This window comes from Erigeron canadensis, chromosome 8, assembly GCF_010389155.1.
Source record: "Erigeron canadensis isolate Cc75 chromosome 8, C_canadensis_v1, whole genome shotgun sequence".
NCBI classification, from domain to species: domain Eukaryota; kingdom Viridiplantae; phylum Streptophyta; class Magnoliopsida; order Asterales; family Asteraceae; genus Erigeron; species Erigeron canadensis.
The window spans coordinates 29,074,412-29,084,123 of NC_057768.1; the positions used below are offsets into that span (position 1 = coordinate 29,074,412).

At 33.4% G+C, this 9,712-nt stretch overlaps 2 protein-coding genes across 2 annotated transcripts; both read right to left on the bottom strand.

Moving 5' to 3' along the window:
• Positions 1-2,551: 2,551 nt before the first annotated feature.
• Positions 2,552-5,564, bottom strand: LOC122609860 (protein ECERIFERUM 2). The gene is made up of 2 exons (XM_043782803.1): positions 5,013-5,564; positions 2,552-3,620 (listed from the first exon to the last, which is right to left on the bottom strand). Exons 1-2 carry the CDS (start codon positions 5,469-5,471, stop codon positions 2,640-2,642), a joined length of 1,440 nt encoding a protein of 479 aa, XP_043638738.1. The 5' UTR covers positions 5,472-5,564; the 3' UTR covers positions 2,552-2,639.
• A 1,862-nt stretch (positions 5,565-7,426) lies between these two features.
• On the bottom strand, positions 7,427-9,319 carry LOC122609861 (1-aminocyclopropane-1-carboxylate oxidase 5-like). The gene is made up of 3 exons (XM_043782804.1): positions 9,143-9,319; positions 8,631-8,860; positions 7,427-8,231 (listed from the first exon to the last, which is right to left on the bottom strand). Exons 1-3 carry the CDS (start codon positions 9,242-9,244, stop codon positions 7,631-7,633), a joined length of 933 nt encoding a protein of 310 aa, XP_043638739.1. The 5' UTR covers positions 9,245-9,319; the 3' UTR covers positions 7,427-7,630.
• Between the last annotated feature and the right edge of the window lie 393 nt (positions 9,320-9,712).

A 9,712-nucleotide genomic window follows, 5' to 3' on the forward strand; every position in this document is an offset into this window, starting at 1 on the left:
CACAGCCGACCCTCTTGAGGATGAAGAAGTGCTATACCGTTCTATCTATAATTCATGTATGTATATCTTGGTTGAAAATAAATGACGGAGATTTTGACACCCTAATTGGGGTTAGAATGAAAATAAAGAAAGAAGAAGAGACAGTGGTTTGGGGGAATTAAGGATGTAGGTGAGTAATATTATATAGGCAAAAAAAGACTTAATACCCAAAATGGTGTTAATGAAAAAAATAATTACCAAAATAATGTATTTTTAAAAAATTTACCAAAATAGTGTTTTTTAAAAAAATATTTCTTAAAATGGTGTTTTATAACTTTTGTATCATTTGTGTATACGCTAAATTGTACTTATTTCGCCAATTCTAATATCATTAAAACTTAATAAAAGTTTGAAACTTTTATTTAACCCCTTACTAATATTACTTTAAGACTTATTATACTTTAGAACAAGAATAAAAAATGAAAAATAATCTGAAACCTCATAAGTCCATAAGCACACCCGACTACTTCTTTAATGACTTACATTCATTACTTTCTAGCTTTCTTTTTCTCTTTATAAGAACAACCACCACCCTCAAACTAACACTCTACATTTGATTTCTCAAACTTCAACTAGTTTGTTTATTTATTAATATTTTTATGAAGATGAAATTGATACAATATAATGATTTAAAATATAACTAAAATTATATGTTCAGTTGTTCACTTTTGCTCTAATATATGAACTTATGAAGTACTCGTAGTTGTTATGACTAAGCATGCTAGAATGATCATAAGCTGTCACGGTTCTATATATCGTTGGAAGTCGGTTTAGGGGGTGATTAAGCAATGAGATCAAATTTATCACATGACAATATTTCATTTGTAAGGCTACTATTATAATTAAATTTTAACGAGAGAAAGTACCTGACTACTCGTGCGTTACGATGGCGAGATGGTAAGGGTGATAGGTCATAGAGTGTGATAGCCAAATGTCTTAGCCCTATGGTCTCCGCCCTCGGATTTAAAAATTCATCAAAATTATATCGAAAGTTGTGGGGCATTGATATATGGTACATCATGCATTATCATGTGTACATTGTGTTGAAATTAAAAGTTGAAAGTGAAACCTTATTTACTTTATAATATACTATAGATATAGATATTTGAATGTTATGTTTTGTAGCTAAACAATATAACAATACTTCTATTTTGATTTTCCATACCCTGCTTTGAATAATACTATATTTATATAAATGTTTTAAACCCCAAATACTAACGGCATAAGTAAATTTATATTCATATGACTTTATTAAGATCGTTTATGATTTTCTAATTTTATTTAAAATATTAGCATATAAATTTTAATATGTTACATAAATAGATATAGTTAATTTGGTTTCAAGCTTCTAAGTTTTAGTGATCTAATGGAAAAAAAAATAAAACAAATACAATCTAGTTTATAGGCAAAATGATACAAAAGTTATAAAAACACCATTTTAGTAAATAATTTTTATAAAAACACTATTTTTGTAAATATTTTTAAAAGTACATCATTTTGGTAATTATTTTTTACATGTACACCATTTTGGGTATTAAGTCGGCAAAAAAGGAGGTTGGGTGGTGAGTGGCAAGATTGATATTGATGTATAAATCTAGCAAATGGTTAACTAGCTTGTATCATTTGTGCAAGTACATAAAACATCATCATCTACTAACATTAGGACATAAAGATCAAGGTCCATTTTTATACTTGTACAAACACCTCTCGATTATCACTTGGAATTATATATAAATATAGATACTGTTGGGGAAAATCATGAATAACGAACAGATAACTGGATATAATCAAACTCTGAAAGGCGTGTAATCACTTTCAAATTGAATCAATTTGTTGGTTCACCCAAACTATTCAATCGGATACAATTCAGAGAACTCAGAACGTTTTGTGTGTTTATTATTTGAGAGAAAATAACCAGAGAGAGAAAGAAGAAAAAGAAGATCGATTATTATGTTACGGGATATCAAATATAGGCCCAACAACTGTCGTTTAGGCAGTTAATTACATGTTTCGAATTTGGCAAAAATAGTCCCTCAAAATTAGAAAATTAATTTTTTGGAAGGATTTTTACCATAACAATTCGATGGAAATAAAAAAGCTCGACCCCAGCCAGGGGCTGCCGCCCCTTAGACCCTGCTCCCCAGGGGCGCTGCCCCCGGACCCCTATATTTAGGGATTTCACCCCTAAGGTCATAATAAATTTAAATAGGCATGCATTCCGCACCTCCAATCCTATATGATGTATTATTATGACATCACCGATCAAAACAAATTAATCCAATTACACTAAAATATCCAACAGATGATATAAATATTAATGTAACACGAATTGAAGTTATCACATTAACTCTAGGGAAAAAAAATTTTAGTTCTTTCTGAAACAAATTATTCAAATAATACAAACTAAAGTAAATATTAGAGTCACACATCATATTAGAACAACACAAAACGTGAAATAATGATAACTACTCGTGAGTCTTGTCTATCCTTCTAAACATTTTTAAGCCAAAAATGAGAACTAGCATATATATAAATCATTGCGAATTTCTCTCGTAGTTTAAAAAAAAAGTTGTTTAGAAGGATAAAGGATGAGAGGAAAACTAGCTCTTTCCACTAACAATCATAGTTGGTTCCATTTCCATAATCACTGGATCTTCACTAAGCTTCACAATCTCTTCTGAAGGCAAGGTGACTGTCACCGTTCTTGCCAATCCCCCTTCCGGCGAAGGCCCAATGATGATCAAACCTTCACCCTCCGCTTTCCCAATATGGTAACTCACATGTGCCGGTTTCTCATTGTTCCTAAACTTGGCCTCATAAACTAATGACTCAAAACCAACTTTTGAGTCATCTTTTGGGATAACCAGGTGCTCCAAGCTTACAAAAGTTAGTTCCGGGCCATACATTTGAGCCACCTTTGGATATTGACCATCCAAACCATTTTTAGAGTTCTCTAGCCAATCTATCATGGAAGAAATGTCATCATATTTGATCTTATTCACATGGTGATGTATAGATTCTACGGCTTCCACAAGTCCATTATCTCCCATCAAGATGTTGTTTTGTAGAGACAATTGAGAGAAACTTAGTGCATTCCCAAAGAACTTCATAGGTGTAGATACATTATCAAGAAGTTTTCGGGCATCAATACATAAAGAGATGGATTGTGTAGCCACTTGTGCATTTGAGGTTTTGACTTTAATGATTTGTAACCAAAATAGCGCGGTTAGATAATCATATGGAGTGGCCTTGGGACACTTATCCGCGATTTTGGAAAGACATTGCTTAATTATCGTGTTGGAGAATCTGAAGGTGAATGTAGTCATTTTAGTAGAAGAAACTTGTGCTAGTTTGCAATGTTTTTGCAAGTGTTTGGTTGTGATGGAAGTGTTTTCATTAGTAGCTTGTTGTGGGGGGCTGTTGAGTTGTGGTAGATCGAGTATCGGACAGTGGTTTGCTACGGGCTCCCCACGCTCAACATCGGTCCATGATTTGTAAAAGAGGGTTGTACTGGTTGGGTCAGCTAGTAGATGAGTTAAACTTATTCCAATTGCTAGCCCTCCACCTTCAAACTCACTAAGCTGCAAGTATACATACCATATAACTGTTAATTACGCAACATTTTTTTGCAACACATTTTAATTCCATAGTTTTTTTCTAAACGTTTATAAGTTTGGATCACTGACAGACTACTATTGTATCATAATAACAAACGACCAATAGTAGCTGTTATTTAAACAAGGTTTAAACTTGAAATTTGAGATTTATACTGTATATTGGAGTCAGACTATCATTTCCAAATGCCATATAAATGAAGTTTAGCTTAAGCTCAGCTCGTTGGAGTCAAACTATATATTTCCAATTGCCAGCTCGTTTTTAAACTTAAAAGACCCCTTTGAAACATATAAGCAGTTGGGAAATGAGATACTTAAAAAAATGTTGTTGCTTCTAAAGTTACATGACTGAGTACCTAAGCTATTCAAATTGGTTAAAATAATCTTCCTGTAAAAACTTGATAATAATGGAAAGATTTAACGCAATTAAGAAATTAGTTAATTATATGGTGGGTATGGCACTTGTTAATATCGAGTAGGAGATACTTAAAAGTGTTTATTTTTCTTGTTTGCTTTTGGGTGTATGGCACATTTACACCAACTACAAGACCAAGATAGACATCTTCTAAATGTATTGGCACATTTGCTTGTTTGCTTTTGGCTGGCTTGGTTTTTGAAACTGTATTGGCCCATCTGGTTTGATATATTTTGAAACCGGAAATAATGATTTGGTTTAAGATTTTTCTATAACTGGGCCAAACCGACCCATTTAACATCTGATCTAACACCAACTCATTAGGCGCCTGACCTATTAACAAGCTATTTCCACAAAATTAAAATTAAAGACTTTAAGCATTTTCATTCCAATGACTTATTAGAAAAGTCATTAGCAAATACGGAGTAACTTTTATCCTTTCCATGCAATTTAGTCTTTATAATTTTTTTGGAAAACAAAAGGCTCAATAAGTCTATATGGGAATGCTAATTACTTCTTTCAATTAAATTTTAAGAACTAATAAATGTATTTAACTAGGGAGTCGTTTATTATAAAAATCATGAAGAGTTTAAAGTCATTACATATAATAATGATCTTTTTTTTTAAGTCATTACATAATACTCTATAATAATGTTGTATTGTATATACAACATTATCAGGATTCAATCCCTAGATAAACAGAATATGGGTGGGTGAAATCCAAAAGTAAAGAAACTGCTTACGTGCCACTGATCAAATATTTGTCATCCAAAAATAACTTTGTATATGTGACATACATGCTATATATATATATATATATATTCTTGTACGTATTATTGTCATATGTACCTAAAAACTATATAAAACACTTGATTGTGATATTATACATGACAATGTCAATATAACCAAAACACAAAGAAGCACTACAAGTTAAATATATATACCTGAATTTGGAAAGGTGACCATGAATGAGGAATACCATCAGGCATTTCTTCCCACACTGTCAGTTTCCTCTCATCAGAGTCATTAGCAGATTTCAACCAATCATCAAGAGTGGTCCCTACACTGGCCTTATACATTCTAACACCAGCATCACTATGCTTGACCTCCCAATTACCATCATCTTTTACAACTAACCGCCCCGTCATTCGCGGATACTTGGATAAAAGGTCAGAAAGTGATATACGAAAATTATCCAAGTCCATAGCGTACCGGCCCTGTTTAACAAACGGGCTGGTACGATAATAAAAAATAATATGGACAGTGTGAGATCCCATGGTATGGTCTATTGGGGTCAGAGTATATTTCTGACCCATTGGCTCAGTCGGGGTGCTAGACACCACCGTGAGCTTAGAATGGACATTCACCTGATCTTTTACGGATTCAGTTACCTTCGTAGTCATTTAAACTGGCAAATGGATTCTGAAAACTAAGTGTTTATAGTATATGTCTATATATAAGAGGTTTATAGTAAAATTGGAAAATTTTAGGAAGGGTTTTATGTCTATATATATATATATATAAAGTGGTTTCTAGTATAGGTCTATATATAAATTTAAGTTACGGGTGTTAGTTGAATTCATTAAATTTTGTGTTTCTTTACAACCACATGGCACTTCAATCGAGGAAAAATATCATAAATGGGAGTTAAAAGTTTTCATGGCATCCAACGACTCGCCTGCAAGTTTTGTTGAAAGATTAGCCTTCCGTTTTTGAAACTTTTATGGACTAGCGTCTATAGTGCATTAACAAATTAAATAAACATCCACATATATACAAAATTTATTAGTTTATTCATTTTAATTATAATTTTAATCCTCAACCTTATATAAATAATATATCACTACACATACTACTAATTTAATTACTAAAGTGATGTTTGGTTTGTAAATGAGTTCCGTAATAAGTATAGTCTCTATATAACTAGTATATTTTTATGATTATGTGGTATTTTTAATCTTTTGATAAGTAAGGTTTTTTCCTATGTGTCATTTTGTTGCGACTTTTCTCATTTAAAAGAAAAATCCTAAAAGTTAGCTTACATATAGATTTTTCAAATTTAAAAGAAAAGGTTTTATAGTTTTGAGCTCTGGAGAAATTAATGTATATACGTTGTCATTTAGTTTTCAAGTTTGAGCGGATGGCGGATAATAGTTGATATTCAGTTTTATAAGTTAGCACCTTCATCAACGTGGTAGGGTGTTTTAATTTCCTCAGTTTATTTTTGGTTCAAATTTTCTAGGTAAACAATCTAATAGAAGAATAGTCGAAAGCTGGATCATACATATGGTTTAGAAAACGCATTCTCAGAAAAAATGTTCTTGAGATAGTAGCGGGTTTCGTTTAGAAGTGATCCTAATTAAATGGTAAGACGTCACGTCACGTACTAGCCCATGCCCATTGGTCAAATTATTCATAGAATTCATGTACCCCAAAAGTTTAATTCCCAAGCTCCTTAAGTTGGGCCAATCTAGCCCATCTCGTGAGCTCCTCCTCCAGGCTTTGAAAAAGTCTCCATATTCTTCCCAATTATCCTCCCCAAGGAACTGTGTTTCTCATTTCCTAGTTTCTTTAAATTAGAAAAAAAAAATATTAGAATCCTGTAAAATCTTTAAATTAAAATTAACAGTCAAGATTAAATTTAAAGTTTAAATTTTGACCTTTTATTTTAATTCACGGGTTAAAGTTGATTCACCTTATCTATAAAGTTGGATTAAACATTTATCAAGAAAACAAAAAAAGAAAAGCTACAAAACATTTAATTACTCGTACTTTTTAATGTAAGCCATATTGTTACCGAAAAATGGTTACCGCCAGGAAATTATTTTACCTTAATTATTAATGTAAGCCATATTGTTCTATGCAAACAAGTTGCTTATCTCATAACACAACCAATCTACACATTAGTTTAAATTGAAAAATTGAAATGTATGTCGGTATGTGCATTCTTAATAGATTTATAAACTTTTACTTTTTGTGCTTGCAACTTGCGAATTGCACAAAATGTAATGGGCCACTTATGAATCTTTTTATATAAAGATGGGCCAAAAGGTTTAATGGATATAAAACATGATAATAATGTTGATGTTGATATGCTTGTTTATTTGGGGTGGGCTAAGGTGGCTCTGCCAGACTGCCACTGAAACAGACAAAACATAACCAGTAAAATCTTATAAAAAAGGCCATAGATCCGCCTTTGCTTATGAATTACATTACGTGCAAATCTATTTTACAAATAGTTACATTAATTGCAAGAAATACAAAGCTAGAGAAATAACCACAAAGAAATCAGTGACACAAAGCTAACATGAACAGATTCACGCTTTGCAATGGTGTGATTAAAAGTAAATACATGAAGTAAAAACATCAAAAACAATAAAGCTTTAATTTGTGCACAATCTGCGTAAATATAGCAGCAGAAGGACAAACCCAAGATAGCATTTTTTTTTTGTGCCACTTGGTTTAAAACTTACAATCACTCATAATCATAAACATAAATCATAGAAACCATTGAATCACTTTGTGACCCGCCTCTTTGTGGACAGTTATACTTATATGTTCGTTACACGGCTTTCACAGCTTCAAATCTTGGTTCCTTCGGGAGGAACTTTTGTTCAGTATATACCGACATGTAGTCACCAAACACGAACTTGGGGTAGCCAACTTGGTTAGCCTCTTTGTTTTCCTTTCCGACTAGACAAGTGGCAGGTTCTATGGTAGCATTAAAAGACGGGTTATAGAACGAGGCTATTGATCTCCTAGTTCCATTAGGCATAGCGTGAACGCGGTGCCAAGCACTCTTGTATCTCCCATTACTTAGTACTTCTATTTGATCACCAGTATTGATGACAATGGAATTAGGAATTGGTTGGACGTCGGTCCATTTATCATCCTTGAGAACCTCAAGACCTCCAACCACGTCATCCTGGAAAAGAAGGATGACGCCTCCAGCGTCAGTGTGAGCGCGAAGACCAGTCACCATCTCGGGATGAGAACATGGTGGATAGTGGCTGACTTTTGTTCCAAAGAACGCTTTTTCTTCCTCTCCGCCGTTGAACGCTTTCTTAATGTACCCCTTTGGTAAGCCCAAGTTCTCGTCCATTATTTCCATCAGCTTCTCGGCTAGCTTCTTTAGTTCAGCTCGGTATTCTGTCATGGTTTCCCTGTGATTGCATTCAAAGTTTAGATAATATGTTTTTAAGGTTATAATTAAGCTGCCAATAAACTTGCATAAAAAAAAATTATACCTTCCATATAAAGCTACCCTAACTCGATCCAGACTTTTAAAGTACAACAGGTTTATGCACGCTAACCGATTGAGTATGCAAATCGATTACTTGATAATTGTGTTTCCAAATGGTATTAGCTAGATACTTGGAGGATTTTTTTTAAAAAGTATTTTATAAAGGCAATGTTCACACACATAGACAAATATTTACATGTTGTCAACTATGGAACTAGAATACACAACTTATTCGTTGATGGGTCAGCTCGAATACTGTTAGCTAGGCTCAAGACCGGCATTTGGTAAAAGCAAGATAAGTAGTATTATGGATGCTTACTTGAACCCCGGAGTCTTTGGTGGCCATTCATTATCATCCGCGAGAAGGAAAACATCTTCCCAATCTTGATTTTCCACCTTCCCTCCAGTTTTCTGGTCGAGTAATTCCTTCAACAGCTTCACGGGCGTTGAGTTCTTGAAGAAGTCTTGTTCCCTCTCCATCTTATAGCACTCATTACTCACCTTCTTCACCTTCTCAAGGAGCTCCACTGGAATCCCATGGTTCACCAACTACAAACAAAAACCACAAACTTAACCATTATTACAACATAGATGAAGTGGTGCCCATTACCAATGCAGCTTGGGCTCATATATAAAGTTTGAGAGACACTGGTTCAATCTTTGAGGATACCTAAATCATGTGAGTATTACGTGAAGGTATTTTACTGGCATCATAACCCATACGGGTAGGATGATGGGGATCCAATGTGGTTCCGGAGACAGGGTGCCCTCCTTTACTTTGTTTTTTTTAATGCCTTTCTATTAATAAACAAAAAATGTTAATATTGTTACCTGGAAGAATCCCCATTCTTCACATCCATTAGCTATTTGAGCCATTGTCTTTGCTCGCTCTTCACCATCAAGTTTCGAAAAGTCAATAACTGGGATCGGCATTTTCAAAGAAGGATAATTAGTAGTTAGTTTGAGTTTGAAGATTATGTTGCAAGTGTTGTGGCAATGAAGGTTGGTTATGATATATGGTCTATTTATAACCAAAAAAAAATCGTTGAAATGTCAACTGTTTTATATATATTATATTCATTTAGTGCGTGAATGCATGATATGATAACTAGCAGCCATTAAAGGAAGGGAAGTTGGGTGTGATTGATGATATATGATGATTGGGTGTAAAGCAATTAAGGTCAATACATACGTAGTAGGCTTTTGGTGTGATAAATTACTAATTAAGGTCCTCTAAAATACGAGTAATCCGCATTGTACGTCTTTCAGTTTATAATGATTGATGATTACTATTACATTTTATTACTATGCTAGCTAGTCAATTTAAAGTTGCATCCTTTTTTCTCACATTTTAAATGCAAAATGCAATTTCAAGTCACTAGTTATAAATATATAAAAAGG

Excerpts from the sequence above, each read along its gene's own strand:
- LOC122609860 (XM_043782803.1), bottom strand. The coding sequence starts at position 5,471 with ATGACTACGAAGGTAACTGAATCCGTAAAAGATCAGGTGAATGTCCAT. Across the intron at positions 3,621-5,012 it reads GGTCACCTTTCCAAATTCAG|CTTAGTGAGTTTGAAGGTGG; the intron begins GTATATATATTT and ends GTATACTTGCAG.
- LOC122609861 (XM_043782804.1), bottom strand. The coding sequence starts at position 9,244 with ATGCCGATCCCAGTTATTGACTTTTCGAAACTTGATGGTGAAGAGCGA. Across the intron at positions 8,861-9,142 it reads AAGAATGGGGATTCTTCCAG|TTGGTGAACCATGGGATTCC; the intron begins GTAACAATATTA and ends TTTTGTTTGTAG. Across the intron at positions 8,232-8,630 it reads CCAAAGACTCCGGGGTTCAA|GGAAACCATGACAGAATACC; the intron begins GTAAGCATCCAT and ends ATGCAATCACAG.